The sequence below is a fragment of the Acomys minous genome (assembly GCF_964271855.1).
Source record: "Acomys minous genome assembly, chromosome: 18".
Taxonomy (NCBI): domain Eukaryota; kingdom Metazoa; phylum Chordata; class Mammalia; order Rodentia; family Muridae; genus Acomys; species Acomys minous.
This window is the reverse complement of record NC_140501.1, coordinates 59,035,755-59,057,182: the sequence shown is the minus strand read 5'-3', so window position 1 is coordinate 59,057,182 and position 21,428 is coordinate 59,035,755. Positions and strand designations below refer to the sequence as shown.

The 21,428-nt window shown below is 45.3% G+C and overlaps 1 protein-coding gene across 5 annotated transcripts in view; it reads right to left on the bottom strand.

Annotated features, from left to right (window-relative positions):
• The window catches only part of ATP8A2 (ATPase phospholipid transporting 8A2), a 543,049-nt gene that overhangs the window by 380,542 nt on the left and 141,079 nt on the right, over positions 1-21,428 (bottom strand). For all 5 annotated transcript variants that reach the window (XM_084768271.1, XM_084768273.1, XM_084768274.1 and 2 more), the window contains 8 exons: positions 16,766-16,865; positions 16,099-16,197; positions 14,529-14,574; positions 13,934-13,974; positions 8,796-8,869; positions 6,888-6,957; positions 5,102-5,229; positions 3,496-3,607 (listed from right to left, as the gene is read on the bottom strand). In XM_084768271.1, coding sequence (XP_084624397.1) covers positions 3,496-3,607; positions 5,102-5,229; positions 6,888-6,957; positions 8,796-8,869; positions 13,934-13,974; positions 14,529-14,574; positions 16,099-16,197; positions 16,766-16,865 — 670 coding nt within the window. The remainder of the gene's footprint in view (positions 1-3,495; positions 3,608-5,101; positions 5,230-6,887; positions 6,958-8,795; positions 8,870-13,933; positions 13,975-14,528; positions 14,575-16,098; positions 16,198-16,765; positions 16,866-21,428) is intronic.

Below are 21,428 nucleotides of genomic sequence, written 5' to 3'. Positions count from 1 at the left end.
AACATCAGAATGCTAGTCAGAATAAGCCTGGGGTGTGCCAACCTGGACGTTAGCCCAATCCTCATCTTTCTAGATTTGTAAGATAAGCTGGGGTTAATCTGATTTAGTTTCTCCATCTTTAAAACAGCTGTCCTGAGGCTAGAGGGATGGCACAGTGGTTAAGAGCATTGGTTGCTCTTGTAGAAGACCTGGGTTCAAGTCCAGCACCCACGTAGAAGCTCACAATCATCTGTAATTCCCGTTCCAGGGGATGTGACTCCGTTTCTATCATCTGGCCTCTGCAGGCACCATATACACACGGTGCACAGAAATTCATGCACGCAAAAACACCTATACACATTAAATAAAAATAAATATTTTAAATAAGAGAAGCACCTTTCTCATGCCAAGGAATAAATGAATCCATATATGTGAGTAATGGAACAGTCTATTGCTTTGCTATAACCAATGTTTCCTATAATTATTGATTATTTCTTTCCCATTAAGTCAACCAACGGAAATGATTTGCTGTGTGTCACTACACTAAGCATGACCTGAGGGAGCTGTGACAGGTGAAAAGTACACAGTGGGAGCTAAGAACCCAGAGGCCATCAAAATAACAAGTGTAAACATAATGTTATTTCATGAACAGAATGGCTTCCAGCTGTGTGTGTTATTTTATATGCCTTTTGAAATTTCATTGTTCGCGCTGTTTCAGCCCTAAAGGCTCAGTAACTCTAGCACAGATGTTTCTGGCGTTTCCCATCACTGTCTGTATGTCAACAGCAGTAAGGCTTGCCAAGGCTTGTTACACAGATGGCAGGGGAAGAGCCCCTTACACTTAAAGAATGAAAAAGGAATAAGCTCACCTTGCCCACTGAAGACATGATGGGGATGTTCTGATAGAAACTGCACTTGGCCTGAGCCCCAAAGCTGTAATATTAATATATGATCTAGAAGAACCACATTATACTCTGAAAAAAATATCACTCAAGGTACAAAGAACTTGGAGAGAGCTTGACTTTTTTAATAAACATGATCTAAAAAACTAGCCTTGGGAAAAAAAAAAACTAGCCTTAGAATGCTACCCAAATCTCAACTACCCAGCCATGGTCTCTTTACCACGTCATTACAAAAACACAGAAGCTGCAGTGAGCGTAGCTCTGAGGGTTTGCTGTGGCTACTGATAATGGGCTGAGAATGTTCAAGGCTGCTTAAGATGTGACAGAGCGTGAAACTGCCTGTCAAGATGGTCTTTGTACACAGACTGTTTAAAGACAATGAATTTTAAGTGTTCCAACCCCGTGCATGGCTGAGGATAACAGATCAGACACATCTCAGGCATGCTGAATAATTTTCATTCACTTTAGAGCTGCCGTGACAGTTGTTGACGAGTCGTTTTTTTTTTTTTTTTCTACTTTCTAAGAAGTGCCCCATCCACGGCACGCCTTCCATAACTATTCCTCTGAGCCTGGAGGCCTCCTTTGTCAAGCCCAAGTGCTGTGTGTCTTCCCCAAGGTTCTGAATCTCTCCTCCTACCATGCCTCTTACCCAGCTGAGGACATGTGACACCCCAAGTCCCTCCAAAGAGGGTGCTTCATTGACACTCACATCCACTGGCACCTGGAAGCAGCTCTCCTGGATATAAGGTTAAGACTTTGGAGTATTTCTTGCGTCTTTGTTCCTCTAAGTCTACGCCAATCAGATATTTATCTTCTTCCTTCCACCCAATAAGTCACCTCCCCCAACCTCACTAACATGGAAGACTTGAGAAACTGGCTCATGGAATTCTCTGCTCCAGCCCCATTTTTTAATCTACCCTCACAATGCCAGCCCATCATCTGCCTTAAGCTCGGAGTCCTTTTCAGCATCAAGGGACCTGGCACTGTTGGACCCTGAGCTCCCACTGTCATGGGTCAAGCCCCAGGTCTTCCAGTCTATGACCACTTAACTTTAGAAACTCAGTGGTGAGGACTGTGTACTCACAGCCACCTGTCACCCAACAACTCCAAGTGTTCGTCTTTAGTTTCTAGAACTCTCGCAGTCCTCGAGTCTGTACTTCTCCCATGTCTTTGCTGCGTTAACTAGCACTCTAAGCCTGGGATTGGAGACACTTGCATATGCGTCCACAGAACTTTATAATGGCATAGTTTACACTAAACACATCCCTACTTTCCATATTACTCTTGTACTCCTGTACCTACCACCTGGTCTCCAAAGGTAAAGACTGAGTCTTTTTGCTAATGTACCCAGATGGCTTAGCACAAGATTTAAATATTTTTCAACCAAGATATAATCCAAATGTAACTTTGGAAGATACACAGAAGAGCAGAAAAAACCAACTGTCTTCAATAAGTATAACAACAAAGCACAATGATCTTGTATGTTAACTTCCTCTGATATAAAACATTTCATCTTGAAAGGAAGCTTATTAAGACATAAGATTTTTCTAAGGGGGAAGTAACACATTCCATCCTGCAGGGAAGCTTCAGAAGGAAACAATCCAAAGACCTCAGGAAGTCCCTGAAACTGATCAGATTCACTAGGCTCTTCCCCCCTCCCAAGAATCTATAAACCGTAAGGGCTGCTGAGAGATATTTTGAGTCCTTTGAGCTTTTTAGAAGAGACTCAGACCAGCTGAGCTGCCTGAAAGAAGTAGAGACCTTGGAGAAGCACATGTCAACTAAGGTGCCTGAAGAAGATGTTCTCTGAATGGCCAACCTCCCTGCAGGCTGTGTGTTCCAGATTTTCATGTTTTGTGAGCCATCACCCATGCTGGGTGGGCTTTGGTGACGCAGCAGTCTTTGAGTCAATTTTGGTCTTCTGTGTAACCCCTCACCCATAGCCCTATAAATGACCCCAATAAACTCACTGATTCACCTAGCTGGACTTTGGTGATATCTGTACTTTGGTTTGTCATCCATTCCCTGTCAGATGTGGACAGAGGTTTGCTCATGTCTCTCCAAGAATAGTGTCACACAAACAAATGCCAAAATCTACCAGAAGAATACAAGAAATGACACCGAGAGACACTGATTTATGTGGAAGTTCAAAAGACATTTGATCAAATATGTCACAACACAAATATGGGCTATAAGTCTATACACACACAAAAAAAGTTCAAGAATTAACAGTGAAAAGGGTAAATAAATCATTTTAAATTAGCACTGTTTATTTGATATATGGAGAATAAACACTAGATCCTAACTTAGTGGGATTCAGAGGGCAAACAGAGGAAAAACCCTCTTTACATCCTGAAGACAAAGTTACAGCCAGCGGCCCCTCTTGATCCTAGACAACAAAAGCCACTTCAGAGAGACCGTCACCAAAGAAGGGATGACAAAGAACCAGAGGGAATCCCAGGAGGAAGTAAAACAGTCACTTTTCCCTGATTTTACAGTCTCCAATAAACTTGAGCTTCGTGATCGTGTTTCCCACCAGCAAGGGAAACAAAGAAAGGGGGAAACAAACAGAAAAGCAACTACAGTCAGCAAGCTTTCTATAGGAACATTTTACCTGCATGAGTTTGGTGTCATGGCCGGTGTATACAACAACACCAAACACCCACTGCGTGTTCCTGAGCTGGGTGCCTCTCAGTAAGAGCTGGTCAGGCCCAAGGGCAACGGAGCTGAAAAAAAGAAAAGCATTTATATTTCCTGAAAAATCTGTCAAATTAGCATGTGTCTCCCCTAACATAAGCCTACGACTAGCCAAATGCCCCAGCCAGTTGAATTTGTTAATTTATTCTTTGCTTCATCTATCTATCCAACCCCCAAAAATGCCTGTCTTACCATTCCTCACTACAGAATAGGATGGGTTTTGTTTTGTTTTTTTTTTTCTTTCTATAAAACGTCAGGGAGGATTATGTCCCATAATCCTGCTGTGCAACACTGGGAAAGGAAATGCTAAAAAAGCCACGAGCTTATTCATTTCTGGAAAGCAATTTGCTTTATAGACTATGAAAGAGATGTGAGCAGTAAACTCACATCTAGTGGCATAGTGATTAGGTGAGCACCCGAGGGTACAGACGGGAGCACACCGGATGGCTGAACACAAAATGCCAACTGAGCATTTGCATGCTTGGGTATCACACTGAGTGTCTGTTGAGTCCTAACATTCACACCTCAACTCCCGCCCCCCCCCACCCTCCCCACCCCACCCCCGCCTCAGTAAAGAACTATTTAAAATATGGGGGAAAGCCCAGACAGTGAACTATGGATTATTAGCAGTTAGACCACATGTCAACATCACGACAAAAGACACCCTCAGACAATAAATCATTCAATTTGTACATGTGTGATGTCTACGTGTTCAGGTGTGTGCAGGCATGTGGAAGCCAAAGGTCAACATCATTGATATTTCCACCTTATTTTCAAAACAGAATCTCTCCCTCTCACTGACTTAGCTGGCTAGCCGATGGACCTCGGGGACCCGCCACTCTGTGCAACTTCCCCAACTCCAGGGTTGCTTTTATGGAGGCACTGGGAGTCCAAACGAAGGTCCTTGTGCTCATATTACAGGCACTTCATGCACTGTGCAATAGTCACAGCCCCCATTTCATTCAGCTTTCTAAAACAAGCAGGGCTCTGGGGAGGCTCCCTGGGGAAGTGATGACCTGGCATCTGAAGGTCTGTTGCAATGCACAGCACCACAAAATAAATAAGTAAATAAATAAATAAGAATAAAACAGAAACAATGTGTTTTAGAAGAAAGCTAACAAGAAACTACATATCTGTTTCCCATGTGTAGTAAGCTGACTACATATAAAATATCCCCCTGCTGACTTCTTGAGCCATTTAATGCAACCTGAACTATTTATTTGGCCTCGCAAGTCACAAGCTAGAAAGAAAGGCCACTTTCTATGAGCCTCATACTAGGTCTTCGGGTTGTTTCTTTATTTAAAAAAAAAATCTCTTCTTCTCTTCAGTGTGAGGGAAGTTTCAAATGACTTTAAATGGTGTTTCAGTCCCTCAGAGCTGAGCTAAACAAGAAGTAATCTCACTATTTTCAAACACTATGAAACTAGGGTTTCCCAAAGCCCCAGGAATTCTTGGCCACGGTTTTAAAAGGGAGGCAGGGGAGGTGGAGGGGAGAAATAATTTTAAAAAAGGAGTTGTGAAACCTCTTCCCATCCAAGTGCAAGGTGCCGGTGAAGTCATAGAGGTGGCGATTGGGCCCTTCACACTCTATCCTTCCAGACAGCTTCATGAGCACTTCCCTCGTCTGCATGTCGGCTGTGTGGCTCAAGCCCTGAAAGGAACCACAAGCCAACAGATAAGATCACACACTGCCACTCGTGCTGAAGAGGAGACAGCATGGCGTTCTGTCAGGGCCAGGCACACAGCGAGCCGCCTGCCGCGCGCTAATCTGATGGGTCACGTAGGCCCTCAGGGCTGCACACACATTGACACACAGATGTTGATAGATTCCAACGGTGAAGACGAGGAAGAACCCAAGCCTTCGAGGAACCCCCTACTCAAGTGATAGTCGCAGCACTGGAAGACGCGACAGAAAGCAATGCTACTGCTGTCCTGTGACACTGATCAGAGTCAGAGCCCTTTCATAGTCTGCAGCATACCCCACTCATTACACTGAAAACCTTTATTCTGAATATTTCCTAACAAAATAGTTTGACGAACCTCATCAATGCTTCTCCAAAAAAAAAAAAAAAAGAAAGAAAAAGAAAAAAGCTAGACCAAATGCCTATAGTAAAAAGAAAGATACATGAGCCAAATTATTAAATTCAGTTTTCTGAAGCAAAAAACCCCAGGAGGGTCAAATGCTTTGAATTTTTATTTACAAAAGACTATTCTTTATATTATAATACAATATGTGGTAAAAAAAAAATAGGTGTTTTTAAATTTGTATTGATTTTATGCCGAATAAATTCATAGGATTTTTTAACTAAAAAAAAAAAAAGAGTCATGCAATATATTTGATCATGTTTTGTTCCCTCCCCCGCTGTTTCTCCTGGGATAGCTCTTCTTTCTCTGCAGCTTCCTCTTCTGGCTTCGGAACAATGGTTCGGTTTGGTCATCAGTCTGGAAAGGCAGAGCAGCTGGGGCGGGGTTAACTCAGCCAAGAGCTCTGTAAACATAGTGGCCTGTCTGGAGACCTCTAATGACTAGAGAAACTACATCTAAACGTCTGTTTCGGGCATTACTCTGCATTTCCCAGCCTGGGCAGCAGAAACTCAACACTCCTTTTCAGTCTCTGAGCCCACGGTCTGGCCTGGGCACACCTGCCAACCTCACCATGGTGACATCTGAATGTCACACATTGCTGCTTTAAACACCTTTCAGATACTTATAGCTTTTCAGATATGCAGATTCCCCTGTGGCCTGGGTAGTTTCCTACCAGCTCTCAAAACGAACACAAGGATTGGAACCTGCTGCTTCTCACAGTTGATAGGGTCTCTTGGGTCAAGATGGTAGTGAACCATTTTCACAGGGGACCCTGGAGGCTTGGAGGAAGAGGGTAGGAATAGATCAAGGCAGGGAAACAGTGTATCTGGTGCTTGGCTCTCTGCTAGTAAAATAATAGCTCTAACAGGAGATGTGGAGCTTCTTATTTTCACTGGCTCTTTCTACACCACATGCCCAGACAGTTGCTCTCTTCCCCTTGTGCCCAGCTTAGCCCCTGTCCCAAGCGCTGTGGGCAGAGCTTAGGGAGACACAAATGAGTCACGACACACTGGGCTGAGGAAACTCCCTTTTCTAAGATCCCTGGCCTCCTCAACAAGTTTCCCTCATAACTGGAGGCACAATCCTCTGTAGGTTCCACCGGGGCTTAACGTATAATCTTTCACGGCCGAACAACTTTTTCCCCACAAGGAGCATGGTGGACGTTTGTACCATATATTTACAGCCCGGTTTCCTGTAATGGCATGAGTCATGAGGTGACTTTACCTGCCGTATTTTAAGGTTTGTCTCCCCATCCAGGTTAGCGGTTTCAACGTAGCACATCCCCTGAGGCTCACTATGAAGAAGAAGGAAAGGCCACGGTTAGTACCGTCCTCTCCACAAACTCTCAGCTCATGAAACATGTAATGTGGAAACTGTGCGGTGGTGGCCCTTCAAGCACACTATTACAACCACTGTTCTGTTACAGCGACTGAAGACAGTGGAAGCTGCACACTTATCTTTGGAGCTCAGCATCAAGGACCCAGCTTCAGCGCCACATGCCTAGTCTTGGCTGGACAATGGCTAAGAGTAGATGGGTGGGGGGGTGGCTTTGTTCTAGAAAAGGAATAAAATGCACCCACTGAGTGGTTCTTAAAGGCCAAGGAACCTCCCGCCCCTTGCAGGCTCAGCACAAACTCATCTTCTGAAGAAAGTTAGAGCCCTTGGAGTTAAAAGAAAAGGCACACACCTGGTAGGCCTTTGTTTCCCTACATGTGTCACAATGTCAAAAGGCAGCTCTTTAATCCATTTTTTAAAACAGAGTAAACGTGGACAAGGCACACACCATAGTCCCACCTTCTGGCTTGAGTTAGTCAGCAGAGTTAGAGGTCGAGAAAGGCCTCTGCAGCCCCTGCCTGCGTTCTTGCTGCCTGATGATACTTTTCGCACCATATGACCTTGGGAAGAGGTTTAATCTCTCTGTGCCTCAGTTTCCCCATATACTAATGCGAAAGTATCAGGGGTTAAAAGTCATTGATCTGACTGCTCATACAAAACACCCGCTCAGATACAAGGAACGCCCCAAAACTGCTGTCAGCCCAGCAAAGCATTCCGGTAAGCCAGCTTACCTGAGGTCACAGAGAAGATTCCTGGCACAAACTGCAGGCTGACTTATATTCCAATATGTCTAAGAGTTTCTCTCTTGCTATTGAACATGGTGAATCGCATCCCATGTTTATGGCTCTTTCCCCCTCCAATGGTTTAGGCCCTATCTTTAAACATTTTATCCCTAGGGAAAGTCAATGGTAAGCTTGGCTTCTAACAAGGGATAAATCCTACCCAAGGGGGAAAAAAAGGAAGAAAACACAAGCAGCCTAAGCCCCTGCACTTTCCAGTGGTGTGTAGACAGAGGGAGTTATAGTCTTAACAACACATAATATAACCTTGACCTCCACAACAGGTCCCTGTTCCCCTGACACTGGTTTTCCTTCTTTGCACTATGTTTCACACCTGGAGCCAAGAAAGCTAAGGGTGGCAGCGCTCAATTCTGCACACACCTGTGTGGCGATGACTGTTCCTAGCACAAAGCCACCCAGGGGTGCAGAGACTGTTTGGGGCAGAGAGAGTGAAGAACATAGCTGCCTGTAGGGTGTGTCTACGCTGAGAAAAAATGCCTCCTGCGGTTCAGAGCAGTTGTTCACAGGCAACGCTGAGGACTAGAGGACAGACTGCTGGCTGGACTGGACCAAGAAGATCACTGAGCTTCACTCCCTTTGATCAGTGTCTTGACCAGTAAGGAAAACCCTGGAGTCACAGGGGGAAAACCAGGAAAAGGGTTCGGAAAAACCCAAGGGAGTGAACCAAACCAAAATAAACCACTAAGGAGGAGGAGGTGACTGACAAGGGTCCAGGCTGAGCATCCCTAACTTATCCGAGATGCTGGAGGCTTGAAGTCCTCCCAGCTTTTCTATCGCTTCAGATTTTTAACTATTCACGTAGACTTTAACAACTGAACACCTCAAAATCTCGACTCCAAAATCCGAAACCACAGCTCATTAGGGATGCTCAGCTTGTAAGGAGAGGAGAAGTCATGGGATAGAAGAGAAGAGATGAATCAAGATGTCTTCAGTTCGGTTTAGTTCTATATTGTCCTTAACGTTCATTTCAAAGCCTGCGCCCACTGGCACACCTGACCTGGAGGAGAACAGGACCATGTCTGCTGGAAGATACTGCCCATTGAGGACCTTCACGATGTCTCCCACTGCCACCTAGAGACCAGGGACAGGACAGAAGGCATGGAAGAAGAGAAAGCACATGTGATACGGGTGGTTAAATACATGAAGAAGAAAGTTAGTGCGTAACTAAGCCACACCCTACAAGAACAATGGGCAGATATTTCTACTGTGCTGCAGCTGCCCACCCCCCAATACCCACAAGCTCCACATCTGTTGGCTCTAGCATGTACAAATGCAAAATATTTGCCAAGAGAAGTATATGTGACCCAGAGTGGTGGTGCGCACCTAGAACCCCAGCGCTTACGGTTTCCAGGCCAGCCTGAGCTGCATGGTGAGGCAGTGTCTCAACGAAACAGTACAAGGAGAGTGACAGCATTAGCAAAGACATCAGAAGCTGCCTCTGTGCTGGGCATCACACACTGCAACCCCAGCAGGCACTGTCCCCTAAGCTGCATACCACAACACTGTTTGTTCCCATGGCGTTTGCATTGCATTGGGTTTTCTGAAATCAAGTAATCTAGAAATTTTGCATTTATGGGAAGATATACATATGTTCCATGCAAATGCTTCTCTATTTTATATGAAGAACTCGAGCATTTAATTCATGTTGACATCTGTTGTTATCAACCTGGAACTAGACCCAATAGAAATGGAGAAATGACCACAGTGCACTTTTTAATTTATTAATTATAGGTGTGTGTGTATATGTGTCTGTCTCTGTCTGTCTGTCTGTCTGCCATCTGTCTTTGCGGTCTGTGTGTGCATATATGCACCTTAGTGCAGGTGCCTGTGAAGGAGATGGTGTCAGAGTCTCTAGAGTTGGGGTTACAGGTAGTCCTGACCCAACAGATGCAGAGTTCACTCAACCACTGAGCCCCAATATTGCAATTTAGCAGTGATGGCTCATTAACACTTTTTTTTTAAAGAAGAAAGAAAGGAAAGGAAAGAGAAAAGAGCAGTGAAGAAGCATAAAGATCGTGTTTTCTTCCAACTATCCCCTCGCCTCAAATACTCAAACGCCTCCATAGCTGCTCACGGAGGAGGTGTTACACGGGTGGCTCTGATGCTGGCCTGTGCAGCTGGATGTCTGTCCCTCTCTGGATCCCTGAGCAGCTGTGTCACCATGGAAAAGCTATGGGAACTGTGTGCCTCGCTTTCTCGTGTGTTCCAAGCATAACAGCACTCATCTTGTGGGACTGCTGACGGACTCGGCTAAGTCACAGTATGAAAGGTCTTCTGTTTTGCAGACTGGACAACTAAGCCTTAAAGCAAAACAGCATGACCAAGGTCACATAGCCAAAGTGTTACAGCCATTATTTTTATTTTTTTTAAATGCTTATGACTTTTGTGTCTGCATTCCATGGTGCATGTGTGTAGGTCAGAAGGCAACCTTGGGTGTGAGTCTTCACATCCCATTTTGTTTTTGAGGCACAACCTCTTCTTGTTGTTCGCTGCTACACCGCACAGTTCAAGCTAACTGGCCCACAAGCTTCCAAGGGACTCTTTCGTCATAGGAGTGCTGGGACCACAGACACTTGCCACCATGTCTGGCTCTTATATAGGTTCCAGAGATCTGAACTTGGTTTGTCAATATTTCGTGGCTAGTGGTTTTACCCACTGGATTCTTTCTCCAGGTTGTACAGCAATAATTTAAAAGTGGGTAATCTGCCTGGAAGGCTAGTGCAGTACTCCATTTAAAGGGCAAAACTGCATCCGACTGGGAGCAGCACATTCTAACAGGCTCCAAGACCCTTAGTTTGAAAGTGAACAACACCACTGCTTAGAAGGGTGGCACACAATATTTAGTTTTTAAAAATATTTGTGTGTATGCATGTGCATGTGTGGTGCACATGTGTGTGTGCACGTGTGTGTGTGTGTGTGTGTGTGTGTGTGTGTGTGTGTGTGAAGGTGCATTAATGCCGTGGCATGTGTGGGGAACTGTAGGTAAGTGGATAATTAGAAGAAAATCTGATTACTTGGTCACTCAGATCCTCATCTTCCACCTTGGATTTTTGTTGTTGTTGTTGTTTTATATTTTGCTTATGTGTCTGTATGAGAAAAAGGGAGACAGAGAGAGAGAGACAGACAGACAGACACACACACACACAGCGAGAGAGAGAGAGAGAGAGAGAGAGAGAGAGAGAGAGAGAGAGAGAGAGAGATGGGTGTGTAAGCTTATATCCATAGTGTACGTGTAGAGGTCAGAGAACAATCCCAGGAGTTCTGGAGCTCAGGCTTGGAAGTAAGCACCTTCACCTCTGAGCCGCCTCACTGGCCTCCACCTGTTATTGAGGCTAAGAAGCAGACACGGGTCTATGGTTCAAGGCGTGAAACAGGCGGCTAAGCATAGTCTAACTCTGGGGGTGGATGTAACTTAATGCACTGTGCCAGTGGGAAAGGCAAAGTCAGCAGAATTCACTGGGATGACACAGGGAACCAGTTCCTGGTGCACAAATAGGCGCAGAGTGCACAAAACAGGTAAAAAGTTGTGCCTTGTTGTTCCAAAAGCTACACTGGTGGAAACAACTGGATCACACAGACCAACAGTGACCATGTGACTCTTTTTTGAGGGCTGAGGTTGAGTGAGTCGTGGAATGTTTACCCAGCATGCACCAGGCCCAGTTCCATCCCCAATACTACCACCACCCTTCAACCCACTAATTTGCTATTGGGACACGGGAGGGATTTGAACCGCTACCCTACTGGTGAAGAAGAGTGCTTATCAAAATATGTGAGGGAGTTATAAGCAACCAGGTCCAGCATAGACAAGAATGGCAAGGTTAAAACCCAAACCCATGGGACGCTTGAAGTTTGCCTCAAGCCACCAGTCAGTATGCAGTCTGAACGCAGAAGAAAGAAACACACAGAACAAAGCAGATCCACAGTAAAACACAAGGGGCGCTCAGGCACGCCCAAGATGTTTCTAAGTCAAAACATCTTCCATAAGTAGTTTAGAAAATGAAGAAGCAGTTAATAAAAGCTAGAAAGAAAAAAGCAATCCTTTCATAAAGAAGTGGATTCTTTTTTTTTTTTTTCCCTAACTCAAGGGGTGAGGACAAGCGAAATGGCGTTCTTTAATCTCTAAAAAAAAAGGGTACTCACTTCCCAGGAACCGGGTACTAAGAGGTTTCAACTACAGTGAGAAAGTGCAGACTTAGAACCCAAAGATGGTTCTTACAACTTTGGTGTCTGGTGTTCTCACACATGACCAACCCATGCAGGTGTGTGTGTATTAGCTAAAAGAAATCATATAGTGGGGGGGGGGGAGCTATTCTGCGCTCCTGAATCCACTGCAGCCTCAGAGGGTCCCTCCTGTCTCTCAGTTATGAAATAACTAAAGAACTCCCAGAGTTTATCCCAGCTCTGGAGCTCTAACTCTCTGAGATCACCAGAGCCAAGAGAAGCCCAGGGGCTCTGTCACAAACGTAGCACTCTCACAGGAGTGCAGCTGTGTGTGGCTCTCAGGGACACCTCAGTGTTTCCTACCCTCTCTCTTGAACATCGTCTTTTCACGATCCCTAGCAAGCTCCTCAGGTTTGCTGTGCTGCAGTGAGCTGCCTGTGTCGCCAGCAGGAGCTTCTCCTGCGAACTTGTGAAAAAACCGCAAACTCCAGGCTGTCTGGATCAGGAATTCTGGGACTCTGACCCGTGTGTGATTGACCAGTGCTGGTTGCCAAGGACGGCCTACTTGGTTGAGAAGACAACTTCACAAGAATATTCCTTCATGAACCCCATATTTGGCAATCTCTGGCATCTGCTAACAGGCCCATTTAAGACGGTTCAGAATAAAGCATTAAAAATCGAAATCACAATGTATCCAGCCAGGCCTGTGATAAGGTGGCAATGTCCCAAGCATGTGGAACATGTCCCAAGCAGGAAGGAACACTGGGAGCCTGAAAGATCACCAGCTCCTGAACTCAGAAGTCCATGTCCCACTACTTCAAGAGGTGTCAAGCCACTTGGATGCAAGTCTTTTTCAACTGGCCACTGCGTGTGCCTTTCTGAGGAAGAAGCAGCCAGAAGACCCATTGAGAGGTGGAGGGTCCATGAGGATTCACCAGTTCCCACTGCACGAGCACCAGTTCTCCCCCTGGAAATTCTGCCTTTGGACCAAGAGCCATCACACTGAACCTCCAAAGTTCATGCTGAACCCAAAATTCGAGAGGCCAGTGAGGGCACGGGGGTTACAGTGTTCCACAAAACACTACAAGGAGAAACTTTCTTTAAAGGGTGGGTGGTTCTCCTAAGCCAGGTAAAATCAAATAAAAACCACAGAGAGTGCTGCAGGCACACTGGCAGCATTGCTCCTCACACCAAGGCCTACAAGGGGGCACTTAGTGCAACTTAGATGTTTAAGCGAGGAACAATACTTAAAGCTGTCCTTTGAAAACATTGTTTTCTCTTTTAAAAAATAAAATAAAATCAGTTTTGACTATCAGAATGATGAATGGCATCTTTAAAATAAATACTTTGTGCCCATCAATAAAGCCCAGCTAAGACAACTGGATGAAAATCTGGCTTATCAGGTACAAAACACCAATACAGCACAGTTTCAGCCAACAACCAACTACAATACCTCTCCTCAGTGAGTGCAGATACCACACTGCCAGCAACAGGAAGGGAAGTCCCTCTTGCTACCACTCTGAGGATAAAAGCATCAGCACCCCCACACCCCTGCCTGGGAACCCTGCTCACACCCAGAGACCTTTCCACCAAATACAGTTGAAGTGGGATTCCCAGAAGTTAAAAACAACTGCTCTAAACACTTGAATTTAGGTAAAGAGAAGACAGAGGACCTGGGGGGGAATGTTTCTCATATAGGGTTAGAAATCACCAAGTCCTGTGAGGTTCCAGAACTATCCTTGGAGAATAAGGAAATTTACAGCTTGAACTGCCACATTAGGTCCTTCTCGAAGAGGCCAGAATGGAGGAAGCACCTGTCAGTTTTCATGGGAAAGCAGACTTCATGGGGAAACGCATATAAAGTGGGCATGGACTTGGTCTCACAGGAAACTTTATATTGCCGTCAACATCAGCAATTTGTGACAAGCCTTCAAGTTGATATTTTAAGGTATTGTCTTTAAAATTGATCCTTACCTCTTTCCACATGATGGTATGCCACATACCATTTCTTAACACTGTAAAAGAAAAAACAATGAACCAGTTAATATTGGCGAGACTCAAAAAGTTAGCTTTCTGCAAATCCAAAAGGGTTCTGTGAAAGTGGTGCTTATTAATCCTAACGAGTCATATCCTTGGTGGAAAGGTGGATGGCCAACTATGCAAACCTGGGCCTTCACCTGGGCCATCTCTGCATCACCTGTGTGTGCATGCACACATGCTTATGTGCGCATGTAAGCAAACCAAATTTATATTTAGCCTGGGAGCAGGCATTACACAATTCCAACAGCAGCAACAGGAAACTGAGGTGGTATAAAAATCAAACCAATGAGGAAAATGAGTAACAAACCAAGGCTACGGATATGTGAAACTCCTAGGGACATAAACTAATTTCTGAAAATTTTGTATTCTAAAATCTGAGAGTATTGAAATACCACTAATACAGAAACACTGACAATTTATTTTGGTACTCTTCTGTCTCTCAATATCACTAGCTACTGATCAAGACTAACGAACACAAGACTTGTTTCTAAATTAACAATGGAAAAGGTACTTGAGCCTGGGAGCTTACCTATTGTTTTCTTCTTGTTGACTGCATTGTCTGCCTTATGTCGCTTCTGTTACAGGAAACAAGCAAAGGTTCTTACATTCAAATGTTCCAAATGAATAATCGAAATGGAAAGCAGGAAACTCAGAGGGTAACGGGGAGACGGAGACCTAATATGCAAACGCTGTAGATTTCAGCTGGGTGGTTTGCTATCTGTTAGCTGGGACTAGGTCTAGGCGTGGCCACTCTAAGTCTAAGGGACTAAACTTTGGCTCTAATCATTTACTAGCCTTTCAAAGTTTCCAATTCCTCACAGCTATTTGTGGACAGCCTGAAACAATGACTCAGTACTCTAAACCCAACAACAAACATCGGGTTTCATTCTCAGGCTAGCTTACTACATATTCCATGAAATATGTATGTGGGGGAATCAAGGGTGTATGTGTGTGCATGTATGTGTGTATGTGTGTGTGCATCTATGTGTGTATGTGTGCACGTGTATGTGTGTGCATGTATGTGTGTGCACATGTGTGTGCATGTATGTGTGTCTGCATGTGCGCGCGCACATGTGTGCATGTGTGTGCATGTATGTGTGCACTGCGTGCATGTATGTATGTATGTGCGTGTATGTGTGTGTGTGCATGTATGTGTGTGCATGTGTGTGTGCATGTGTGCGTGCATGTATGTGTGTGTGCATGTATGTGTGTGTGCATGCAAAGCAGAAAGAGGGAGGCAGACATTGGTTGCGACATGGTTGGAGTCAGTGAGGTGTAAGGGAAGCGTGAGGAGGAAGATTCTTGGGGAATTACTTCAGGCATAACAAGGACAGTGCTGCTTGCAGAGAATGCGAACTAAAGGCTTCATTTGCTACCTGGATCCAGGTGCTCTAAGGTAGGATACAAGGACTAATAGTGATAAACACCAGTCAAGGTCGAACAAAATGACCCAGAACATAGAAGTGCCACAGAGTCACCGCACCGGTGTTTAGGACTCTCAGCGTACACATTCCTGTGGTGAGAGATAAAGTAAAAACCTTTGTGTCTAGCTTTGAGTGAAATGTTTCGGCAAAGCCTTAGCTATGTTTGGGTTAGTAGGTAGAGACTGAGAAATTGTTCTGAGACAGCTTGAACCTTAAAGAATGCTGTCTCTCTGTGCTACGTGAGAGCTTGTAGCTGCAAAGACCTTGGTCCTAAGACACTCCTGGCAAACCTGGACTGAGATTGCTGTGGGTTGTTTGCTCTCATGGGCAGCACAGGCAAGATAACTTGGGAAGTTGGAACCTTTCCCAGCCCCAGTGACGCTATATGTGTTTGCATAAAATGACTGGAGTGAACTAGCTGGGTGTCAGACTTTTCCAAGAAGGCTGAGCCCTTCTGCTCCTTTGGAATGAAAACTTAGCATCCTGGTGAGCGCCTCTCTCTGTACTGCAGCACCTAGGACCAACATCGACCACACCTTCTTCCCCAGCAAACGCCACCGCTCCTCTCGGAGCTGGTTAAGCTGTAGCCCAGTTTCTTATTATAAGCATATGGCTCAGTCACGTGCACATCAAATTTCGTATGACGATGTCTTATTGTCCAGAGACTAAACTTACATAATCTTCCACAATCTCTTTGATGCCTGCAATTGTTAAAATGATGATCAATGGCACCAGGGTGGTGTATCGTCCTGTTGGCGATACGTCTGGAATTTGCTGTAAAAGAGCACAAGAAAGAATGCACCAGTCGAAAGTCTCCACAGAGAAGGCAATCAGGATGCTCAACTCTCCCTCTCACTAGGCTGCTCCGCTTCCAGTGCACAATAAAAGGCCTGCTAACTCAGAAACTAGCTATATAGTTTACATTTGAAGGTTTACCTAACATGGCAATGTGCTTAGAATAGGAAATGGGTTAAAGTATAACCTCCATGGCCAAAAATATATACATGGTTTATATGTATGAAATATCACAATGAAATATAGTGACTACTGTAACAAATGTGCATTAATTAAAAAAAACAAAAAAGTAAACATGACAAAGTATAACCCATGAGAACCAGTTTCCACTCCCCTTTTAGTGGCTGCACTTTTTTCAAGGAATTCCCTCCCAAGCCTGTTCTTTTTTTTTTTTTTTCAAAGACCACGCCTGTTCATTCTAGTGATAATTTGAGGAAGGAAACTATATGTAAATATTCTAACACTTTTCCAATAAAGATACTCGCCAGGAGAATCTCCTTCTGCACGAAACTGGTTTTACGATGATTAAATTCCTAACGAGCTTTACCTGCAATAAGGCAATGAAGAGGAAGAAGGCATTAGCAGCTCTTCTAATCTGCTCGTACAGGAACCGAGGTAGAAATGTTAACACGCTGTACTTGGCCGTGCTGTAAGTGCAAAGAAAAGGGCTCCTGTGAGTCAAAGAGGTAACCCTTGAATAACAACAGAGTGACCCCCAACAGTATGTCCTTTGTAGGGGGGGCACAGCTGATCAGAGGTGCTTCCAGTGGGTTCTCAGTTCAAACTCTGATACGCACGTTCATCTTTTCCCTTGGGGTGATGAGGCCAGTGAGCCCCATCTGGGAGCCGCCTGCTGCGAGCCACGCATGTGCATTCACCTTCAGCAAGACCCTGTGCGCGCACGATATGCTGCGTATTCCACACGCACCTGAGTGGTTTCCACTTTCGCTTGGCAACCTTTGCTCAGGCTTTCGCCTCACCTGGCTACCCTCTCCCCTCACCCTGTAGCCTCTCAAATGAGTGATCTGTCTCCCATCTCATCCCAGCCACGTCTTTAGCGCCCATTAAATTTGGTCAGGTTCTAAAGGGCTCTGTGCCTTCCAACCCACAGTGGCTATTCCCACGTCATGCTGTCTCTGCTTTGATTCATACATAAGCCCTCTGCACGGAAGGCTTTGCATCCATAGATAAAACACATCTGAGAGGAGGCGACTGTATCTGTACTGAGCGTGTACAGGCTTTTTTGTTATCATCCCCTAATTAACACATTATAATGGTTTCCATAGCATTTACATTGCACTGAGAATTGTAAGTCATCTAGATATGACCTGAACGTATAGGAGGAGGTGTGTAGGTTCTGTGCACAAGCAATTCCATTTATAGAAAGGACGTTAGCATTCATGGATCCTGATAGCTCAGGGGGTCCTGGATAAATCTTGCGTGGATACTGAGGGATGACACTATTTACTTCTCTGTACTCAGAGATTACTGAAACAGGGAGAACGTGTACTTCACCCATGTTTGTCCCCTGTCTATAGGGCAGAGTTGTCAGTGAACAAGAAAACAGACTGAACCAAAGACACAAACTGAGATCCAGGGTAATTCCCGGCCTACTCTTGGGAAGCACAACTTTAAGCCTACTATTCCTTTTATTTAGTTACTATGATGTTTATTTATTTTGGTTGATTTCGGTTGTTGGAATGGTGTCTCTCTATGTTGGGCTAATATCCTCTTATAAGTGAGTATACAGCATGCATGTTTTCCTGGGTCTAGGTTACCTCACTCAGGATAATTGTTTCTAATTCCATCCATTTGCCTGCAGATTTCAAAACTCCACCCAGTGTGGGGTCGGGACAGACGCTGGGACTCTCTCTGCTGGACTCTGGATGGAGCGCTGAGAGAAGTACGGATGAATGGGGAGGTGGAAAGATCCAGAGGGTTCAGGCTAGATGTGTGTAAGTGTGGATATCCAGCAAGCAGTGAGGCCTGGGAACTGGGGTGAAATGGCTCTAAGGACAGTGTTTGCTGCGGGTCACCCAGGCTCTCCCTACATTTTGTGGGCCACAGCCCATTGTGTGGCTGAGGTCCAAGGTGTGGCCTGAGCTCCGGCAGCTGCTTGTGAGGATGAACGTGTCAGGCCCTGTTTCTTCCAGGCCAGAAGCTTCCAGCATGTCTCAGGAGAGGACGAGGTTGCTGGACGGGTGCTCTAATGGGATTGAACATCACAAAACAGCCCAGCGGAAACATGGATCTGCAGCTACTCGTCGGGCCAAATCACCAAGCTGCCTGGAGCCGGAGTTGCTGAACACAGGAGAGAGGAGGCATCTTCAGAGCTGCTGGCTGCAATGGTCCCCAGCACAAGCCAGGCTGGGACTGGTCATTCTGAATCCACCAGCGGCTCAAAGTGTGTGAGTTCCCATTGAAGAAGCCTCCAGAAACCTCCTGCCAGCTGAGCCCGCTTAGCAGGCATCGCCCAACTGTGAACAGTAAATCCATGAGAACCCGGCAGATAGCCACACACACCACCTCTTGTCCGGCCCACGGCGTCACTGACCAGTCCCTCAAGGAGCAGAAGGCCAAGCTGAAGTCCCCACAAGATGCTGGCTTGGTGTATAGATTGGAGTTTCAGACCCACGTGCTGGGAGCCTCACATGCCCCAGCTCCGTGGACGACACCCTCCCTTCTCTGCTGGAGGACAGTCTTCTTGCAGACCCAAGGTGAAAGCCAGGGGTGAGCGCTCCTCCTAACGTGCTCAAGGCCATGGGTTCGAGCCCCAGGACAACTAAATCAAGCTGCTAACCGCAAACCCTGCCAGGCATAAAGATGCACGCCTGCAGTCCTAGCAGCAGGGAGGCCACAGCAAGGGGATCAGGAGTTCGGGGTCAGATTGAGCTACATAGTAAGTCACTGTGTCAAAACCACCGAAGGGGAAGGAAGAGAGAAAAGGGAAAAGGAAGAAACGGATGGGAGGGAAAGCGAAGGATGAGGAAGGAAAATCACCAAAGAGTTCTAGACTACCAGAACTTAAGGATGAAGACAATATTAAATATCCTAAGAATTTATAAATTTATAAAGTCAATGTATTTATTTTTTATTTGTTCATTATTTATTTACTTATTTTTATGGTGCTGAAGATAATTGTCGAATTCTACTGAAGTGCTTAGGTACTAACTGAAATACTCCTGTTGGTCTCCCATATACACACAAGACTGTGCAGAAAACCAAAGTGTGTGGCCTGAGTTGCCATGTCTCCGTTTATGTGTATTGCCGTAGACAAAAGTTGCCCCCAGCCTTAAACAGGAGAGGCCACTCTGACAATGAACGGTGCTCAAAGCAGTGACTCGTGGCTGTCCACGATGCCGAGAATATGGGCTACTTATGCACTCACCCCTAAAGAAGACATTTTCACCTCCTGCTCCAAGGCTCAGGGAACACCCGCAGAAGGGAAGACAGGAAGCAAGTTAGAGCTGGGAGCTGGGGTTACATGAAGGGCTGTGGAAGGTGGTCCTCTAGGCTCACACGGCCACGGCACTCATCAGCTCACAACTGTGCTCTCCTGCACTGGGCTCACATAGAGTAGCCCAAGCTACAATCATCACGGAAGCAGGAGGGGCACACAGGGCTCTAGAATTTACCACTCAAGTGCTGGCTCTTGGTAGATTCCAGAAGAGCATCACTGTCTTATAGCTGTGTGCCCACGGCTAAGCCCACCGGGCTCCAACAGACAGCTCCAAACCCATGGTCCTATAAACTGCCCTGGTTAAACCCAGTGGGTCACCAAACAAAGCAAGTAGACATGAACACAGGGAGTAATTTGTGGAGATTGGTGACAGGGAGGGGAGAGAGTTACTGAAAATGACCAGGGACTGAGACGACCAAGTCAGGAGGCAGTTATCGTGTGCGTGAGGTAGGCCTAGGCAGTTATCGTGTGCGTGAGGTAGGCCTAGGCAGTTATCGTGTGCGTGAGGTAGGCCTAGGGACATCAATTCCAAAACTGAGTCCCAAGTTCAGTTAAATAGAGACATCCATGCCCTATTTTGTTCCCTTACCCATCTAGAGTGACATATATTTTCATCATCGAATAATCAAGTTTGCCTAAGTAAGCAGAAACGTTTCTCCAAATGGCAGAATTTACTAAAAGCCGTTTACAGGGCAGAGCGGAGGGAGACGGAATCTAGTTACACACACAAGTCATAGTGAGATACTACAAGGGCACTAGCCTGTTGCAAAAGTTTGTAATTGTTGTATAACAAATGTTTCCTAAAGACACAAAGCCACAAAAAAAAAAACATATTTGCAGAGGGGGAAAAATCAATTAGACATTGGGCTTCTTAGTAGGCACACAGACAGCTAGAGAAACAGGTCAGATTTTTTTTTTAATTTGAGATTACATCTCAGTTGTTATCCCTTCATTTGTATCTTTCTGTTCTCCCTCCCTCCATCTTTCACCCTATTCCCCTCCCCTAGGTCTGTGACAGAAGGGGACCCCTTCCCCCACCATATGATCACAGCCTATCAGCTCTCTTCCTGGTAGCCTGCTTCCCTGTTCTCTGAGTGCCACCAGGCCTCCCCTGCCAAGGGGGCACCAGAGTTCATGTCTGAATCAGTCCCTGCTCTCCACACAAGTGTGGAGAATGTGCTGTCCATTGGCTAGATCTGGATAGGGGGTCTAGGTTTACTGCATGCATTGTCCTTGGTTGGTACAATAGTTTGAGCAGACCCCCTTGGGTCCAGATCCACCACCCTTAATGGTCTTCTTATACTCAGTCTAACTGCAATGTACTCTGCACATTCACTTTTTAAGGAAGCTTCTTACTGTACCAAGATCATCAATAGAACTAGATAGAAATTATTGTCTCACTGGATCACTGCACATTACATATGCATTGAAGAATCCTAATGAATACCATAAATATATGTATAAACATTACATGCAATTACTTTTTTAAAGGAAGGAAACATAACATTGCAACCAAAACCTGGATATATAGCTCAGGAAAGTTCTAGAGTAATTACTTATAAGAACTAGTGAGGAGCTTGCCAGAGTAGGCATAGAGCCCCTTTGACAAAATTACTTCCAAATACAGAGAGGAGCCAGTGTGAAGCCCAGCACTAGAGAGGGCTTCCTAGAAAATGAGCAAGAACCAGGTTCAACTCCTAGCACTGCAAAAATAAAATACAGATATAGAAAGGTTGGGTAGTATAAATAC